Raw genomic sequence first — 21332 nt, forward strand, 5'->3', positions numbered from 1 at the left:
TCGCATGTGAGTCCCTCGCTCTGTCATCGTTGCTACTGCTGTTCGCTGTCACCAATTAAGGAGCTGAGCTCAAAGCTACCCTCCTCTTTCAGCAGTTGGCATTACATGTGGGCACTCAGTCTCCGCTTTTACTGCTGGTGCATTATGCTACTACAACTACTCACAACTTGGCCATCGTAATTCTCATTAATTGAGCTGAATTGGTTAGAGTCTTTGCTCAGCGATATTATGTTACAGCCGCCTCAACTGTGACGAGGTAACAGCAAGCAGACCACGCGAGTCGCGTGTTTAATAATAATTTCTTAGGAATATGCTTACACAAAAAAATATGTTTAAGTCATGGTCTAATTAAAATCAATTGACTTAATTGAAAGCACAACACAGAAACGGACTTCAACAACGACTTCGAATTCGACTTCGACATGAAGGTAGCAATTTGATCATACGCATAATTTATGACCAGTCAGAAGAGTTGTGTGTCCACCATTTGGAACCCCTTGCCAAACATTTCGAGTGCGGACGAGTGCCATAAATCAGCATCAAGCTGCAAGTTGTGTCTCTTTAAATTGGCATAAATCTACAGTTCAGCTCTACACTCGACTATTATAGATACTCTATATATCTTGCTCCCAATGCAATTGCTACGCTATAGACACGCAATGTTAATTTTTCAACAAAATTTTGCGCGACAGCTTTTTGCGCATGGTTTGGCTTTGACTTGTGTTTGGTAATTGGCCAGGCCCTAAACAAGTGGCCATATTTTATTGGCCTGCCACTCGAGTACTGTGATATATGGGGCCCAACACAACACAAAAATGATAAATCTCCACAACAAGCACATATAAGTTTAATTTGTTTCATTGTTTTGTATTATTTCTTGCTTCTCTGTTTATTGCACTCGAGACTGTCGCCAAAATTTGGAGGCTGTTATCTTGTGAGCCAAGTTAAGTTGCAAGCGGCACAAATCATCTAGCCAATTTTGAGTATGCAGCCTTGATCTCAAGGCGTGGGCTGCAACTGCATCATAAATTATGTAAATTATCGAAAAATGCGAGGCAATTATCAAAAAATTTGTTGGCAGCCAGAAAACGTAGTTTAAGAGATGCATAATAAAGATACAACCAGCGAATATATATGGAATATAACTATAAATATGCGAAAATATACAACCCCCAACTTTCGACTGGGTAATACTTTAAAGTGATAAGCATACCTCAAGGTTTGGCAAATGGTTCAACGCACTTACGTTGAGCAACAACGAAATGTGCACATAACATTAAATGGGTTCATATACAACCCGCATCATATGTGAAAAATGTTCAACAACAGTAACAACAACAGCACCAGGCTAAAAGCAAACAAAACAAATTTCAATTTAGCTTAAAGATTTTGCACATAAAATTTGTAACACTCAATTAGTTTAAACGACAACGAAAAACGAGAGCAACAACAACTGCCGTTGCTGATATGTGAAAAGGTTTTAGCAACCCTCGCAAAAACTCTCGTGCTGAAAGTAAATCGCATAAATGCGGCGACGTATGAATTTCATTTAATATGATTAGTGCGTGGGCCGTTCAAACACAAGTGCAGTGCTTCCACAGAGAGAGAAAGAGGAGGAGCAAACTTCATATATTATGGGTCATAAAAATATTTGTGCTGCATACTTGCGGGCGCTGCAGCATAAATCAAACCCTGGTCTTCATTATGACGAGACGCAAAGTGGAAATCGTGTTGAAAAGGTGGTGAAAACCGAGTATTCCGGGGTTGGTAGAGAGAGCAACAGCAAAAAAATGCTTGATAAGGGAACAAAATCGAAACAGGCACAACGGAAAATCAATTTAATTTCGCTAATGTAGTGTAATACTCGTACTTGAATTGCAACTCAAGCTGAAACGATTAACAACAAATGCTCTATTTGAAGCTGCTTAGGCAGATATATTTATGTACATTTACTTTTAGTATACCTCAGTGCTGTCCTTGCAAATGTAGAGTGTGAGAGAAAGAGCTTTGTCAGCGGGCACTAAAACAAAATCTTCATTAATTCTGATCGATGACCATAAATCCTTTTCGGTGTTTCACTTCTTTTGACTGTGTGCTGCACTGTTGCAACAATCAAATGATTGAACACTTACGAAAGCAACGAAAGCAGGAGGATGTGGATGCTGGAAATGGAAATGGAGATGAAGCTTTTCTGCTGACCTAAGACAGGATGAGCATGAGCCAAGGGCACGAGGCACGCGGCAGCACGCAGCAGCAACATCAGCAACAGCAAAAGCAACATCAGCTCATACAAATTCGACAGCTGAAAGCGTTTCCGGTTCCGTTTTCTTGTCTTTGTTTGTCCACATTTCTCGTTTTGCCACGCTCTTTACTTTTGCTGCCTCTGTCTCCGCTTTAGCCATTTGCTTTTGTTTTCTTTTTCTCTTTTTTTTTTGCCTCACTGTCCATCGATGCAGCCGAGCGCGTTTATTTGTTGCTCGTAATTTATTTACTGTCCGCATCGGGTTCGAAGTTCAGCTCAACGTGGATGAAACTGTAACTGCAACTGCCCAGGCAATGCTGTTGTTGTTGTTGCAACTTGTTAGTTAAATATTGCCACTAGCTGGCAAAACTCTTCTCTGCTGCTGTTGCTGCTGCCAGTTGCAAGCAGTTCTTGTTGCCTTTGTTGCTGCTGCTGATGCTGCTTGTGTTGCTGCCGAGTGAGTGATAAATTAATCGCTACATCAGTTTTTAATTCCGTGTTGCTGACGATTTATCTTGGCCCATGCGTTGGCGTGTGCCGAATCCCAAACCCCCCAAAATACCCCCAAAAACAATGTCTGAAATCGCAAGGCACACTGGTTCTAAACATTGCAAAAGGTGTAAATTTCAAAACAGAAAACTGATTACAATAAATTATTTAAGAAGAAAGATTATTAACTAGCTGGCGAGAGAAACATATCATAATTTTACAAATAAATTTAATAAAAGAAAAGAATAATAATTTGAAAGAATTATTTTTTTTATGTAAAGACTTTTTTCTCTAAAATAAATCTTCTGCACTATTCCTCACATTGTTTATCTCAATATTGAGCAATTTTGGTAGAAAAGTCCTAAACTCTTTTATTTAATACAAAGCACTTTTTATTGAAGTAATAATATTTTATTTCTTGAACTTGAATAATAACAGTTCACTAACAATTTTTTTCTATGAGAGGTACAAAGAAAATAGTTATACTAAAATACTACCGATACTGCTCAAATTATATTTTAATATAGAAATCTGGTTTATATTAGCAATTTAAATATTTTATATTTTCTCAATATTGGCAGATAACTTTTATTCAATTAAAAAAAAAAGTATTTTAAAATCATTAAATTTACTTTGCTCTCTATAGTTTTCTACTTATTTCATATTTTATATATATTGTCAAGTCAAGTAATTAGTACTTTTCTTTATTAGTTGTCCACTGTTCTGTTCTCTCACAGTGCATAATGCTCCAACTGGTACCCGAAATGACTCCGGTCCTGGCCCTTGGCCCCTTTCACTTACCTCCCTCTCCCCTCTTAGCCTTACATATATGCCACTTTCCCCCAGCCACTGAGCTGCTTTGCTTCAGTGGCGCGCACTGTTTAAAATGATGTATGGCAAAAATTTTGACAAATGTACAAAAATGAGTCATGAGTTCGTCGTGCAAACAAAACGCGGTAGTTGTTCTTCTACTTGTTGTTATTGTTATAGTTGTTGTTGTTGTTTTTGTTGTTGCTGATTCTGCTTGGTCTCACTATTTACAGTTGACTTTTTCATGTACTCGCCATCGTCGTCGACGTCGTCGTCGTCAACATTGCAGTTGTTGTTTTTATTATCCATAACACAAACAAAACAAGATGAAGCTGAAGCTGGAGATGGAGCCATTTGCTTCGCTGCTTACACATGTTTTGCGTGCATTTTAGCGAAAGGCAAAGAGACAAGTCAGAGAAGAGGGTAAAAGGGGGAAACAACACTGAGAGGCGCCAACATTTATCATTTATGATTTACCTTGGCTTTGGCCAAGTTTTTCGCTTTAGAAATGAAAATTTAAATGAGCGCCATAAAACGATAAACAGCACAAAGGAGATGCATGAATTATTACGAGGTTGTTCCTTGGCGCTAGTGAAAATAATTACAGAATTTTATAAATTGTATAAAGACTACCAATTTAATAGAGTACAAACTATTATTATAGCTGAATCTGGGAATAATTTCCTATTAGATATGGAAATTAAATAAGAGCCCTAAAATGTTAAACAGAACAATGTAAAAAAAATTATAATGAAGTTTTGGCTTGGTTATATTGTAATTAATTTAATAATGTTAAAAATAGTATTTATTATAGAAAAATATAAATATTATAAATATTACATATACCTTTTATTAGCTATATCTGTCATTAACAAAACTATTCAAAATTCTTCACATTGGAAAAGAAATTTCAATGAGCACCATAAAACTTTAAACAAAGTATAGATGCAAATAATTTTACAATTATATAAACTATGATTTCTCCTAAAATATTCTATATTATTTGAGCTACATCTGTCAAAAGTGTATCTCTCAAAATTCGATGGCAAACCCAAGTGTCATTCTAATGTCACTTCAAAGCGTCTGGAAATACGAGCTCCGGACTGATAAAAATTTAAATTGTTTACAAAGACGAAAGCTCGTAGGAATATGGCGGATCGGTCCAATAACAACAATAACCATAACAACCACAACTACAACAACAACAACAACAACGGCAATCATAATCATGAATATCGCAATTTCAATAATCGCAATCGTAACTTTCGCACTCGGAATCGTGAAGTGCCCACTGAACCGCCTTACATTGCATTTGTGGGCAATCTGCCCAAGGGTTTAGTACAAGGCGATGTGATGAAGATATTCAATGACTTTGATGTGAAGAATGTGCGATTGATCAAGGATCGTGAGACGGATGAGTTCAAGGGCTACGGCTATGTGGAGTTCGAGACACTGGATCAACTGAAGCGTGCTCTGTCCCGCAACGGACGCATTAAGCTCGACAATTTGTCGGCGCCGTTGCGCATCGACATCGCCGACAATCGGCGGCAACACAGCGCTGGCGGAGGCAACAATAATGGCGGCGGTGGTGCTGCATCTAGCAGCGGTGGCAACAATAACAACAATGATAATCAGCGACGCAACTATCGGCATCGTGATAACAGTGTTGGCGCTCAGAGTTATCATGGACAATTCTCACGCAAGCAACACAGTCCTAACAACAACAACAACTCGAACTATCACATGGATCGTAATTCAGGTCAGGGCAGTCCTCGCCAAGGTGGCAACTATAATCGAGGTGGAGGACGTGGTGGGGGTTTTAGACGTGGTCGCATGCAGCAAAATAATGAGGGCTATCACGGCAACGATGGCAGCAACAGCAGCGACTTTGGATCACTGGGCGGCAGCCAGGACACCTCTAGCTTGGGCAGTCCTCGGCAAGGAGTCGAGTCTCACATATCGTCCACTAGCTTCCAAAGTAGTCGCAGTTATCCGCACTACAACAACAACAACAACCATCGGTGAGTATGAAAAGTGTCTACATGCATCAGTAAGTGTCGCTCTTTTCTTTCAAAATGTGCTTAAAAACAAACTTCGTTTAGTGTCAGATATTTCACTTAGCGGTCAAACTTCAAATTTGACTTTAAAAGGAAAGCACGAATACGTTGTTTTACTTTTAATGAGTTTAATTCCATGATATACAGTTTTATAAGAGTTACACCTAGTAGCAAAACATTTATGACTCAGGGACCAAAATTAACTTCCTAATATTTTCATCTCACTTAACGATCACACAACAGTTCTACACAGAATAATACTGTTTCCATACTTAACATATTTGAACTTAACGTCCACTCTTGTAGGCCGCTAATCGAGGTAAAGTTCTAATCATACTCTCCTCTCCATTCCAGCTACAACAATCGCAACAATGGCAACAACTATGGACGCGGTGGCTCTCAGCGTCAGCGTAGCATAAGCAGCGACAGTGCTCGCTATGCCAACTTTGGTCAGAATCGCACTCGCGATCGTCGTGGCCACTACAATCCCAACGAACGCAACTCACAACAACAATCGGGTGGAAACAATCAATCACTCTCTTCCTACTTGGATGACAACGATCGTCCGAAGATTATACTCAATCCACGCACAGTTACCGAGCCCATTAATGCCTTGGCCAATACCAAACAGGCAGCCAGCATTTTTGGCAATGCCAAGCCACGTGAGGATCAGTTTGCCACATCAGTCACTGCTCAGGACACTTCGCAGGATACTTCTGCTGGCGGCAGTCAGCACTCAGCGGATCAAGATCCAACCTCCACATAGAAATTAAAATCACCTATGTACATAAGTTTCTAGCTTAAAATGCGAATATTACTTAATCACCTTTCAAACATGAACAAGAACAAAAGCTACTGGAAACTACACCAAACAACTCAGGACATAAATGGAACCCAAACTCGTATCTGTAAAGTATATGTTATTTATGTACATACGTATATTCTGACACTCTAAGCACACTGACCACAACTTTTTCAATTGAGGATTTCGATAAGGAAATAATTTGTTGAATAAAATCTATATGTAATTATTATTAGCAATTAATGAAAAATCTCGACTATACTTACTTGTAAGATTGAAAGTGATGAATAATAAATAAAAGAAGAACGAAAATATTAATTATTTTTTTAATACTAAAGTTTCTTTGTTTTGCAAACACCATTGAAGACAATTTGTCAGCATCTTTTTATTCCCAGTAAAATTCAAAGCTTTACTATAATATTTACAATGTGGAATTCAATTTGAAGAACACAATGTCAATGTCGTTATTCACGAAGCAAAGTATTGTCAGATTTTCACCATAATCTGCTAGATATCCGGCTCATTTCTCTGCGATCATTATGTAAATTAGATGAATTACTTTTTGAAATATAAAAATCTATCTGCTAATTATTGATCAATATAATCTGCTGCCACAAATACGCCTGCCATTTGCCTCAGGTCTAAGATGAGCCATAAATTTGAAAAGTTAATGCGCAATGACAAAAGTGTCCAACAGAGGCTCAACAGCCAGGGAACCACAAGAATAAAAGCTGAGTCTAAGGCCGAGACACCTAAGCAGCTGGCCACAGAAAAGGACATTCGCGTAGAAGAGGACACTTAGAGCGCGGCATTAACTAGTCAACTCGAACTAATTGAATTGAATGAGATTAAAGAATTTCACGCCGAAATGAAGATGTCGCCGGCCAAGCGAGACGTCGTGTCCTGAGCTTTCTTGAGAGCTCCTGGTATTTATGGGCCAAAGATTTACGAGCCACAACAACATCAGGAAGGCTGGCCACTTGCGTTGGTCGCCTTGAAATTGAGCCGCGAGTCCTTTGGCCAACAAGCAAATTGGCTTAATTTCTTTTTAATTTGCTTCCGCTGCTCCCAAGAAATTCAATTTGAAAAAGTGGATCGCCCCATAAGGACATGAGGTGAACAACTGAACAACTCAAGCTTGTTTCCATTTTACAATTTGCTGTTTTCTGTTTTCAGTTTACATTTTTCTCGTTTCTATGTCCGTGTCCTCGCGGCCCAAAGTCAATTTACGCACGAACATTTTCAATTTTCTTCGACGCACAAACCGCAGCCTACCCCGACTCCTCATCCTGGTCCTTCTTCCCCTGCCCCTTGAAGGTACTTACACCTCTCACACCGCTGAATTTGAACTGCTGCTGCACTTTATAGAAATCCCGCGGAAAAATTCACGGCATTAAAAGACTTTTCTTTCTTCATTTTATTTTTATTTCTTTTGAAGTTTCTTGCCCACTGCCCCCTCCTCCCCCCACACAACATTTTATTTGCCTTTTTCTTTAGCACTTTTCCGCGTTTTTCCCCTGTTTTTCTCAACCATTTTTTTCCAGTTTTCTTTTTTTTCGTTAATGTGTCACACGCACTTTATAAGCAATTGTTGTTGGCGTTTTGGACGCGGTGTTGGCGTCTGGCAAAAGTTGACGATGTCGACGCCCATGGCGCAATTATTATGATTATTAGGTACAGCTGCACTTGGCCAGCCAGAAGACGGAGACGGAGATGGATCCAGCGTCCCTCCCAGGGCGACTGCCACTTATAAACAAAATTGTAATTTACCTCAGCTCAAATCGCCCCGCCTTCGCTGCTGTTGCTGCTGCTGCTGTTGCTTTGAGCCACTTTCATCAGCAGCCAGCGCTGAAGTGTTGTCCTTGTTGTTGTTCATTAGAAGGAGCGTTGTATCCTGTACTTTTTGGCTCGCTGTGAGTGTCGCCTCGGGGGTCACGCGTTCATAATCGCGCTGAATGACTTCATAATGAAAATATTAAAGGTGTTTTTTGTGTGTTGTGTTAGCCCATTGCCAGCGGCCAGGATACATTACATTGCGACGGCAGGAGTCTTTTTCACAACCCAACACAAAGCAACAAAAGGCGCAAAGTTTATGTTTATGTCATGGGAAGGGGGCGGAGACCTTAGCTGCCCTTAGCCGTTTGCAGGGCTTAATTTAATAATAAAGCGCACTTTATTATATTCTTTTTTTTACTTCTTTTCATTAAATTGAAGTGCAGTGCAAACTGACAAAGAGTTGGATTAAATTGAAATCGTATATGAGAGGCAATATCAGCAATCAGATTGTATTTCTGTGTGCTTTCAACAGAGACCCGCAAGAAACAATTAAAGCAAAACCCCAGACAAGTCCCAAATACATGCAATATTTTAAATGTAGTTGTGGCTAATTGTCATGCTATCGACGATGTCTTATCAAGAGCAGTGGCAAGAAGCAATTCCAGCCAAAAATTTATGCAACACAAACGAGAGAAAAGCACACACAGCACACAAGAGCAGCACAGTAGTCGCACAGGACATGCACGATGGAGAGATAACACAAGAGGCAAGCGAGTGTATGTGTGTGTGTGTGGCAAAGGGACGCTGTGTGGCATGACCATATTAAGTCAAAAATGCTGCGTCTCTTGTGCTTGGGCTATTAAAATGCTAGCATTTGCAAGTTTATCTAAAGGCAGCAACTACCCAAAAAGTCGAGATAATGTATCGACAACCCGAGGAGGTGAGCGCAAATCTAGACGTGGACATTAATGAACAGGGGAGAGCAAAGCCAACGACAACGACAACAGCAGCAGCAGCAGCAACTGAAACTACAGTACAGTAGAGTCCATTAAAAAGGACTAAATGGCAATTAAACATTTGAGCTTGGCCTACGCAAGCTGGTCGACAACTGACCGTTGCCTTTGCTGTTTGCTTTTGCGCCACGACACCATAAAGAGAAGAGCAGGAGGAGGAATAGAGGAAGGCAGCAGGACAGTCAGCAATTAAGGCTCCCTTTTGCACTTGGGCCAAGGACACTTGGCAATTAAGCCGACAAAAGTTGGCGCTGCCAATCCCTTAGCGACAATTTCAGGAGACATTTTGCCCAGCGCTCTTCTGTCCTGTTATCCTTTTTACCTATCTCGACTGCAGTTCGCTGTGTATGCGCAAAACTTAAATGAGTTTGTTGTGCAGCCCCAAAGAGCATTTAAATGAGCTGAAGAACTCAAGCTGAAGCTGAAACTGAAGTTTTGATTGGCTCGCTTGAAAGATTTATCTACTTGGTCCCTATAAGTCACTTTCTCTATAAATTCCTAGCATATACCTTGCATCTATGTCAAAGGCTAACTCATAAAAATGCCTGGAATAGCGCAGCATATGCGAGGCACACACACACACAGAAAACACGAGGCAGCGAGTCGATATGCTCATTTAAAATAATTTATTGCAATGAGCTGACACTCATTGCCAGTTAAAAGTGGCATGCCACGCTGACACTTGAAGCGCGTTTGCCACACACGCATTTATAAATAAATACTTATCGAGTACTAGCTGAGAACTCGAACTCAAAGTCGAAGTAAAAGTCGATGTCGATGTCGATGTCGGCAAGATAAATTGCGCAAAATAGGAAAAATGCTCTAATTAAAATTATGCACAAACATTTGTGGAATGTCGACACACACACGCGACAAATGGAAGTAGAAATGGAAAATAGGAAAATCGGAAAATTGTAAAATCTTGAAATTTAGAATACTCCAAATCTCCGCCCGCTCAGCTGCCTGACTTGGCTTATTGATGGCGTGCCAATTAAAATTGATTGGAAATTCCTTGCATGCCACGCACGTGGGCGTCGCAATCTTTGTCTTTGTCTGTGTCTTGTGCTTGCTTCTCCCCCCGCTAGAGAAAGGAGTTTGACTTGCCAGCTGCAAGAATTAGCATATGTATATATAAATCTTGTTCAGACTGGCTTTTGAAGTCCTCGTTTGACCATCTCGCTTGACTGCATTTTGAAAAACTCATTTGATGCATTGTCAATTAACACTTTTGTTAAGTAAGCCATAAAAATAAAAATTCTGGGCCTCTGAAAACTTGCTGTTCGCAATTGCAGCAGATGTCTAAAGAGGCAGGCATTTAACCCTCATTGCTGCTAATGTAGCAAATAAAACGGTCACCTTAATGGATTTCTGTTACGCGGTCTAACTTCAAATTGGACAGAAGGTGACGTTCGCCACAAATTCGCAGTTCACAGTTCGCAGTCCACTTGCCACACGCTGTTGTATGTTGCACACTCTGCACGCTGTGCAGTTGATTGTCCTTGAATCGTTGAATCTCGTTTGCTGCCTGCCACTTAATCCAATCGCGCACATGTTGAGCTCAAAACAATGCTTCCTCCCTCGTGCCTCACGCGTACCTTAAGCGGCTTTCACCTTGACGTTGCATCAACCACCCAAACTTGGTAGCGGCTTGATTTTCGCACCAGTTTGCCTCTGCTTTTGGGGGTGGGAATGTGAGGAGAGGGGAGGATTTGGCTGCCTCTAAAATCCAAGCCAAGAACTAACAACTGTTGTGAAATTTTGTACGTGTGTTTTTGTGCATCGAGAGACTTATCACACACACGCACGAACAAACCAAATGAGGTTGAAAATGCTTGAATGAGTTTTCTACCTTGCAGGGTGTTTGACTTCAGCCTCAGCCTGACGCATTATGATGTATTAGTCTTCAAAATTAAAAGCACTGTCCATCAGGCATTTGACATGTCCTTCGTCCTGTTAATGTAGCAAGCACACAGCTCAATTCGAATCCCTTTTGGCTGCTCAGGTTGCCATTAATGAAGCCTTTGTTCGGCATGTTGCCTAATTAATGCCGCAACAAAATAATGCAGCAAGTCACGATTCTGACTCACTTGTCAACTTTCTGTTTCTTTCAGCAGTCCTCAGCAGTCTTTCTGACTGGCATTAACTAAAGACTGCCACTTGAAGCAAATTGTGTAAAAATTAAGCAAAATATGACACACCCGAAACCGAAAACGAAAAAACATAACAACTACAATTGGAGCCGAGCTGCAAATGAAACATCATTCAGCTGTCAAAATCATTAAGATATGTGAAATCGCTTAAATGTGGCCGCAGCCACAACAGCAACAACAACAAACTGAGCTTTCAAATTGTCGCCCCCCAAAAAAAATAAGAAATAATAAGAGCAAAGAAAAATTCAAGAATAATAATGAAACACATGTAGTGACTTAACCAGACACATGGCAAGCCATCAACTTCACAACCGAAAAAAAACCTATAAGCAAACAAGTAAGAAAGCTACAGTACTCGACTGTGAGATACCCGCTACCCATTTTGAATAAAAGAAATATATTTTGCGGTATTTTCTCAAAATATTCCGAATATACTGCAAAAATACTAAAAATATACCAAATGGTATATTTGGTATATCGACATAGTACCGCATTCAAAATATACCATAGACGGCACAATGTACCAGATTGTCGGCCAAAGCAAATTAGACCCCTAGTAAGTGGGCGTTTTTGCCCATACAAAAGTATTTCTTTAATAACTTCGACAATTTTTATCTGATTGCAACCAAATTTTCAGGAATCATAACTACTATAGTTATTATTGTATTTACCAAAATTTGGAACTCTAGCTTTAAAATTACGCTTGTTATTCGATTTGCGGGGGCGGAAGTGGGCGTGGCAAAAATTTGAAACAAACTTGATCTGCGTGCAAACATAACATATGCTGTCGAAAAAAAATTATAGCTCTATCTCTTATAGTCTCCGAGATCCAGTGTTTCATACGGACAGACGGACAGACGGACAGACACACAGACACACAGACGGACAGACGGACATGGCTATATCGTCTCGGCTGTTGACGGTGATCAAGAATATATATAGTTTATAGGGTCGGAGATGCCTCCTTCTACCTGTTACATACATTTCCTGCCGGCACAAAGTTATAATACCCTTCTACCCTATGGGTAGCGGGTATAAAAAAAAAATTTTTCAAATTAATGTGTGCCTCATTTCCACACTTGCCACACGTTTTTTGTTTTGCTCAGAGAGTGCCGAAACATTTTTATTGCGGATTCGTGAGTTTTGCCGCAAATAGCAGCTCGGCTTATACAATTTTATGCCGAGCATAACTCACATATTTCACAATTTTATTTCTTGCCCGCAAATCTAATATACCTACCATATATATGTATATTGAATTTATCTGAGTGAATTATTAGGTGTTGGTGTGGATGAAAATTAAGTTATGATATGTACTTAAATTTCAAATTTAATTAGGGTATTTGAAGGTCGATTACTTAAAGCCCAAGTAATGAGGATTACCTAACGATTATTTTAAAGTATTTTAAAGAAATGGAAAATTACTTTAAGTGTACTACTTTATGAGGAAGAAAAACTTTCAAAATTTTAAAAATGTCTTAGAAAGAAAATTAAATTTTAAGTCATTATTATTAGAAACCTAAATTAAATTTAATCTGGATATTTCAAAGGGGAATATTTTAATCATTTGCGTATTATTTCTTAGTTCATCAGTTCAGCATATTTTTCAAAAATTACGCAAACTCTTGGCAATAAAAATGCCCAAGCACTCCGAAAAAACTGTTCCACATCGAGGTTGTCCAATAGCTTCGCACTAAGCAGGGCAGCTGTTGTGATCAAGTCAAGTCAGGGGAGCTCAGTTCATTTCCCAGTATTCAGTATTTAGTTGGTCTCGCATGGCATCCGCATCCGATACGCCCATAATTGACGATTGTCTTACACACACTCTGGCACACTCGCAAATGGACGAAAGGCATTCAAATTTCGGTGCGTTTATTGAAATATGAACGACGACGATGCGAGGCGAGGCGACTTGGCGATAAAAGTGGCAGAGCGAACAAAATTTTCATATAAAGTACCTTTTGTTGGCATTTTAATGGCGCGCTTTATGGAAGGATTAAGCACATAAACTTGTCAATAACTCGAGTGCCTGAGAGTATGTACTTCCTTCCCTTCATTCCCTCATCTCATCTTTCATACTCCAATCCAATCCACTTCTTAATAATGTCACCGCAGACGCTTTGACTAACAAACACACCGAATGAGCCATTTTATTTATGAGCTCAACATTAAATTGCCGCCGCATATGGTGAACCCAAGAGTTGAGCGACTTATTAAGTACAAAGACAAAAACAAAGCCAACCAAAGACATTATTGATATGTGTGCGATATGTATGCGAGGCAAAGGTCGCAAATGCTTCAAGTGTGGGGAATGGAACACAAAAACCCGAAACCTATCTATTTCCCATGTGTAAAGTGTTTTCAATTGCTTTTATAGGTGCTGACTGAGTTGTGCTTAGTGAAATGTGGTTGAATAATCCATTATTATAATTATGATCTGATATCATTGCTGGCATTAGCATAGCAATAGCTATTTGTTGCTAGGTATATCCTATTAATTCTTCTTTTACATTAAGTTCATTTCTTACGATATTCATTTCCCAACAAAATTTACAATTTATTTATAAGTAATTATAAGACATAGATTTACAAAACTAGCTCAACTAATTTAAAACTTCATTTGAAACTATATGTTTTTCTTACCTTATAAATTTGCCTCATTTTATAGTCTCTATTTTGTTCAATAAGTTTTCTTTAAATTTCAACAGATTTTAATGATTTAATGAATTTTAATGTTTGGTTATTATTCATATTTATATATAATTTTGACAGTGAGTTTTGTCAACGTGATTCAATAAAATAAAGTCAAGTTTCGATGACATATTAAATACTAGACTATTTCATACATTTATTTGCTTATATTCTTAATTTAATGTATTGATTGTCTTTTTGTGTACTTTATACCAAAGTATTCGGTAATTTGTATTGTCGACTTAAAAGCAAAACTATTTTATTTCACTTCACTTCTCTCACTATATTTTCGAGGAAATTCGAAGCGTCCCATCTGCTTTTCGTTACTAAAACTGTCTCTACTCTAACAATCTACCTTGTTAATATTGCAGTTGGTTGAAGTTATGTATTGATTTCTAAACGTTGCGAAACTCCAAAAATATTTTCACTCTACACACATCCGCTGAAACAGGACGCTGCTTAGCAAAGCTTTTAGGATCCAGACATTCTTTTTTTCCCCAATTTCTATTTTTTCGTTGCTGGGTACCAAGCGAAACGGAGGCAACCAAATTGCAAGCCATCCAGAAGATTACATGCCCCGCGGCAATTATTTTACGATGCACAAAGGTATTGTTAAAACGCCAAAAAGAGAGGAGAGAAGAGCAGGAGAGAAACGACGAAGCACAGAACAGAATAAACAGCACAGGCAAACAAGCAAAACAGCCAAGCAAAGTCAAATATGTTGAAATGCGGCCAGCCAGGATTCAGGATTCAGGATGAGCCGGGGCGGATGGGCGGCGAACAAAGTCGAAGAGCTCGCCGCAGTTCAATATGCAGCCGGCAAGGCAATATTAAAATATCTTAAGGATATTATGTTATTACGCACACATTACACAACGAAACGCTGACGGCAGAGGAACTCTAGACGAAGGGCAGAAGTGGGAGAGCAACTCCACTCAAATGAGATAATTCCCTGTAAAATAATAATAATAAAATAAGCAGCGAGTGAGTCGAGTCGAGTCGAAGCGACCTTCCCCAGTTTTTATGATATTCATATTTTCGCATGCTGCATCCCCCCTCGAACATGTTAAGTGCTTTTCAATATATTGTATGAGGAAAATGCATTAAAGGTATCGCCGAGGCCAGCGAACGTCCACGTTGAGTTCGCTGGGATTTATCTGGCCGCCGGCCATGTTGCCCAAAAGGAAATCTCAGCGAGAGGAGAATGAGGAAAGTGGGAGGTGGGGAGACTGGGAGTAGGGCATGGCTGACGCATAAGTTAAGGGATTTTCTTAGTAGTATTAAAACAAAACACAATCGTGCTGCAGGGTTGCCGAGTCAGCAGACAGTAACAGAAATCGAGGACAATTTTTAGTTTTGATCTAAATGCGTCAATAAATTGTAACACTTTCAGTCTGCAAGAAAAACAACAAAAGTCATTTGGAGCTAGCCAATAAAAAAAGAGCCGCTTTAACATTTTCTTCGTTTGTCTTTGAATGTTCTGCTGTTTTTTTTTTCTGCCACCTCAGCGATTCTGGTCTCTTATCAATGGGCTCGTTTTAAAATCAACGCCTGCTTATTTACGACGGAGCGAGCGATTCACTCGCATTTCGGGCTTTTGTCTAAGTTTCTCATTTCATTTATGGCTGCGAATGAGCTTCCAACTTATCACACAAGTCGCATCTACTTGGCTATTACAGCACTAACTGAGAGAGTTGGGCCACAAAAAGGGGGAAAGAAACTTTGCCACACGGCAAAGAGTTGTCACAGCATTTTCGCCACTGAGTTTTGCTCCACGACTAATCCAACAATCATTGCAGTTTGTCTCGCTCTAAAGTGGATATTTGTCTACTTGCTCTCTCTATCGCTTGCTATGTGTGATATTTGCCTGTGTGTATGTGTGTGTTTGCAAATTTATCGCTGCTGATAAACGTTAATAAATTAATTAGAATTATTGAAATGCGTGGAGCTCTAGTCCTGTGTGCCTCGTCCTGTGTCCTGTTTACTGCTGCCTGTTTCACTTCGTTAGCTGCAAAATGCAAACACAGTCATGCCCTGCCATTATGCGCTGATTTGTGTTGCATGCTTTGCGGCGTAGCACAGTGCATAACACACACAGTTGATACTGCACGGTGGGATAAATTGCAATCTTATTCTATATTCAAGGAACAATCGAAACAACATCACCATGATGGAGTTAACCGCTCTTAAGCTTAACTTTTCCAAAAACAAATCATGCGACATTAAATTATGATAAATTTCAGAATATTTTTGCACTTTTTCATAATTATTCAACATGTAAGGCATATGTGTAGCAACATTATAATACTGGAATTAACAACTGTTACAAACGCTTTGAAATGATAGTGAATTATAAATAATTAACTAATAATATAACATTACTAATTATTATAAGTTAAACAAAAATTGTGATACTATAAAATATCTGAAAGCGTAAAATAAAAAAAAGCCTAAAACCCATATTCAATTTCAAAACAAAATTAAATATTATTAGAAGAATTATCTGTAAGCCGAAATCAAAAAGAATTACTATATATTCCTCATAAAAATGATAAATATGTAAAGCAGATCAAGTCATTAATGTGAAAATATTTACTTCAATAGTAATAATGAAGATCACGTAAAGGTAAACGAAAATTAAAATCAAAACGATGATAAATATATAAATTTCAAATTTTTTAAATGAAATTCGATTATACAAATCTATGTAAAACACATTTTCTATCAAGTTAAAATCTTTAATAAATCAACCAAAACAAAAATATCAATTCCTTTCTTAAACTGTTTATTCACCCCACTGTACACTGAACCAACTCACGCAGTCTCTCCTTCTCCTTTACTCACTTCCTGTCTCACTCGCTCTCGGAGTCTGCGGCACATTTGGCAGTGGCGCACTTTGAATTAGTTTGTTTGAACTCGACGCTTATCTCAAGTTGTAGATTTTGGGCATTTTGTAGTCATTTTTGGCTGCCTCGTCAGGCACGCAGCGCATTTTGCATTTGCATTTTGGCCCGAAAAACTAACCAGCAAAACTGCTGGGCAAACGAGTGCAACACTTTTATCAATTAAATTTACGCAACGCATAAAAATATTGTCAAATGATTTATGCGTCAGCCACAAATACGACGAGGCATCGCTGCAGACTTTGACAAACAAATTCAATAGCCAAGTTTGCAATCGCTTTTTGGCCACCTTTTCACGTCAGACACATACAGAAAACTCAAAACTTAAAGCGTCGCCGTTTCGTTAGGTATTTTTTCTCCTTACTTCTTCCTGTTAATGCCATTAAAAGTTTTGCAGTCCGCTTTTAGACAAAGTTTTGTGCACTAAGGTGCCTTTTTTATTTGGCCAACAGTGTCCAGACGTGTTCGCCCCGCAGGAATTTGGCTCAAGGTGCTGTACAAAAAATAAAAATACAGCAGGAGCTGCGAAAAAACGCAACACAAAAAAATAGCAGCACACAAAAAAAAATAAAAATTGAATAAAAGTTTTTTAGCGCACAAATGTTTTGCTGCTAATTGAAAATATCTGTTGGGTTCAATTAGACGACGACTTTTGGCGGCAACAAAACCTCACGTCGCGTTTCCTTGCACCGTGCGGCAACTTGAGCTAAGCGCTGCCCACATAAACCGCTTCGGCCAGAAACTTTGACAGTGTTGAGCAATGACACAAAAAAATAGACGCTGATTTAAGCACTTTTTTTGCGAACATACAAAATACCCTAGAAATACACGAGAGAATACTGAGAAAAATAAACTCGAATGCATTTTAAAAAATATAAATTTCCATAATATATAAAATATCACGGAAATATTGTGTGAAGTAAAAAAAGAATACAGACAAAATATCTTAGTGTAAATTAAGTTATCTGAAAGAAATTATTTAAAGAAACTATAGCAACAAAACTCTTAATTTAAATTAAATGAATCAAAAGAATAGATATCTTATATAATTGTTATTATATTAATACATATATATTTCATGAATGTAAGCTAAATTTTATTTACGTTCGAAAAAAAAATACTTTTTTAAATTGAATTAATCAAACGAAAAGATGTTTTTACTACAAAAGACCTTACATTTCAGAGTTAACTTTTAAATCCTTTTCAATCCCATTTGCAGGGTATCTTCTAGTCACATATTACTTAAAACTATTGCAGCTTATTTTCACCATCGCTTTTAGCACACTTCTCTGGCATTGTATTTGGCCAACTTGCTGACTTGTTGAGGTTTTGCTAACAGCCCTCTTGGCTGATTGAGAGCCATGATACGATTCGATACGAATTGTTAGCGCAAATTAAAAGTTGCACGAACTTGTGGCATACAAATGAGTTTCCAGTCTACCTGCAGCTAAAGATGCTGCAAGCGATAAAAAAAACTTACCGACAAAACTTATAAATTAAGAAACTTAATTTGAATAACTTGAGAAACTAAATTTAATATGCATTTAAAGTACATGGTATAAAAGTTGATTCAATTAACCTTTAAGCAATGAATCAAGCAAGATTAAACGAACATGTTGTGGCCCTTTTTGGCTATTAGCTGGAGAGTATTAAACAAAATCAAGCGTCAGGCATCAAATGCTGAACACAAATTGTCAATTAAAAGGTATTTAAACATAATACCCAGGTCACAAGCGAGCCGCACACACAAGCGTTTAATCCACGTAAATTAGTGCAAAAATCAAGTGGATACCTTTGGCCGTCGCGTATTGCTGACTCTGCCACCACGTCATGCCACATGCCGCCGCCGCCCCCAAAAATGTTGCAAGGCACGGAACGGCACGGCAACCGACACCAATAAAGCCAACAAAGCGTTTTTAGGGTTAAGTCCATGTCAAAGTGTCAGTTTAGTATCGGTATCATGTCATGTTGTTCCACAGATTGTGAACCGAAGGGAGGCAGGCTGAATGTGTGTGTGTGTGTGTAGTGTGGGGTTTTAATTTCGTGTGCGGCAACATGATGCCAAACGTGTGGCAGTCACGGCCTGTCTCTCAGAGGAGGCGGAGTTGTAGCTGCTGCCTGTGCGTTGAGGTGCAACGTTTTACTAATGAATTTAACAAGGCTTTTTTGGACCGTGTCTGCAGTAGCAGGCATTGCACGTTGCACGTTGCCGGTTGCACGTTGCCGGTTGCACGTTGCATACTCATTAAAATGTCAGTGCAAATGAAGTTGGAGTTGGCCGCCGTAAAATGGCGACTGGCATCAGCTGCAGTTTGTTGCCGTTCTGTTTATCCTGCCAACATATTTTTCAAATGTTCCGTTTGCATAAGTGAAAGGCCAAAAAGGAAGATAACGTTAGTCGTTGCCGTTGTTCTTGTTGTTGTCGTTGGCCATGTGGCCGGGACACACACAACATTGGCGTCAACAACAACAACAAAAAGGGGCAACAATGGCGCGCAAATTTACGGCTCACCTACGCGACTAGAAGCAGGAAAAGATGGAAAATCTTCTGCCCCGGAGTTTGGGGCTGAACAGCTGCCCATGTGTGTGTGAGAAGTGGGAGAGTGTGTGTGGCTTATTTAAATTTGTTTTTATGCGCCATGGAGCCAGTCGACTGCCAACCAGGCAGCCAGGCAGCCAGGTTGCTGTTAATCCAATAAAATTGCGTAATTAAATTTGTGCTTCATTTGGCGATTGTCATGGACAGCATTGTCGTTGCTGTTCATATTGTTTTTCGCCCACTGTTTGTTGTGGTGACAAATTTAAAACCTGTTGTGTATGTGCCTCACCCTTCTCTCTCTCCTTCTCTCTGTGTGCTTCAACTAAGGCAACCCTTCAACAAATCGCAATGAAAACAAAAAAAATAGCTGTACACGTAGTAATTTTTCAATTGCTGCATAATTGAAGGCAGCCAACATGAGAGGACAGCACACAGGACAATGCCTCACGTGCCGCAGCTGCAAAGTATGCTACACTTTTTTATTCGCATGTGCGAAAAAAATGAGCCACACAAAAATATTGGCAGTCAATGGCAAATTGTCGAAGAGTGGCACAAAAAAAAGACCTTTTGTAGGTGTGGACGCGCTTGTTGATGTGTGGTTTGTGTTTGTGTTCGTGTGTTTGAGGCATGCAACTCCAGGGAAAACGCCAGTTGACTAGCAATTGTTGTTTGCCGCGTTTTTTAATTGTTCAATGTTTGTGACCAGCATAATGCAGGCGCGCAGTTTGACTGATAACCGAAGCGGTTGATAAAATATGAAATGAATGGCGAAATGAAATGATTATATGTTAATGCAGAGACGGTGGTGCACGGTGCAACACACAAGGCTTCCGCAGGAAGTGTGTGGCAACAACGCAGGGCGCAGATAACAACACATCACGCCAGACGCTGAGGCTGCAAGTGCCGCCAACCCAAAGGGCCGCTGACTTTGCGGCGGCGTCGGCGGCGATAAAGTTGATGTGATTTCACTGGCTTCATGCGGCAAACTTTAAAGTGTGCGGCAAGCAAAGTGCGCAGCACAAAATATCTAAACGAGTAAAACTAAAACTTGAGCACTGACCAATCATTCAGTCAAGTGCCAAGCACGAAGCGTCGTCACTCGTTGCTTGCTGCTTATCAGCTGAGTCAGATGAGTCTTCTCTTTATACGAATGTTCTTGCCTGAGCATTTGGGTGCGCTCATTTTTTGCGGGCAGCTTGTACATTCAATCAGCGCAGTCTGTCGCATAGAAAAAAACCGCCTCACATCACAATTTTTTTATATGCATAGTATATATAATATTTTTTTTGATAAGCGAAACTGCGTCTGAGGAGAGTAACGATGTGCCAGATTTATTTGTGTATGGTTTATGCCTTTTGATTCAGTCAGCGAGTGATTAAAAAAATAAAAAGCGAAGAAAAATAAAGGACACGCTATACGTTGCGCTGATGAAATGTAATTTAGCACATTTGAGCTTTGCTTTCGGCTCTGCTGTCGCCATCTCAAACGAAAAACGCGAGAAACGCCATTTCGCTTTTTGCTTTGACTTTAATTAAAAAGTTGTTGCGTTTTGCCCAAAAGCCATTCATATATGCATATATTATATGATTAAAAAGATATAGAATGAGTGAGTCAACTTTAAGCGGCAGCTGTTCGAGTCGAGATGTAAAGCCAAAAGCCAAATGCACTATGCACAATATTATTATGTATGTGCAAGATATTAACAGCATATTTGGCATAACAATATGGTCACAGCCAAGCACAACATGGCAACAGGAAACAATTTTTCATAGAATTCCAGTTTTTATTAGCCACTCCACCCACATACATATAAAACAAGTACTCAGTACTCTCGTTATATGACTATGCATAGTGGCATGC

At 39.3% G+C, this 21332-nt stretch overlaps 1 protein-coding gene across 1 annotated transcript; it reads left to right on the plus strand.

Moving 5' to 3' along the window:
- The first annotated feature begins 4602 nt into the window (after positions 1-4602).
- On the plus strand, positions 4603-6628 carry LOC117576075 (probable serine/threonine-protein kinase clkA). Its single transcript, XM_034260612.2, has 2 exons — positions 4603-5562; positions 5953-6628. The coding sequence occupies exons 1-2, from the start codon at positions 4691-4693 to the stop codon at positions 6362-6364; spliced, it is 1284 nt and encodes a 427-aa protein (XP_034116503.1). The 5' UTR covers positions 4603-4690; the 3' UTR covers positions 6365-6628.
- Positions 6629-21332: the final 14704 nt, after the last annotated feature.

Source organism: Drosophila albomicans, chromosome 2R (assembly GCF_009650485.2).
Source record: "Drosophila albomicans strain 15112-1751.03 chromosome 2R, ASM965048v2, whole genome shotgun sequence".
NCBI lineage: Eukaryota > Metazoa > Arthropoda > Insecta > Diptera > Drosophilidae > Drosophila > Drosophila albomicans.

Coding starts and splice junctions, on each gene's coding strand:
- LOC117576075 (XM_034260612.2), top strand. CDS start 4,691: ATGGCGGATCGGTCCAATAACAACAATAACCATAACAACCACAACTAC. Junction 5,563..5,952: donor AACAACAACAACAACCATCG/GTGAGTATGAAA, acceptor TCTCCATTCCAG/CTACAACAATCGCAACAATG.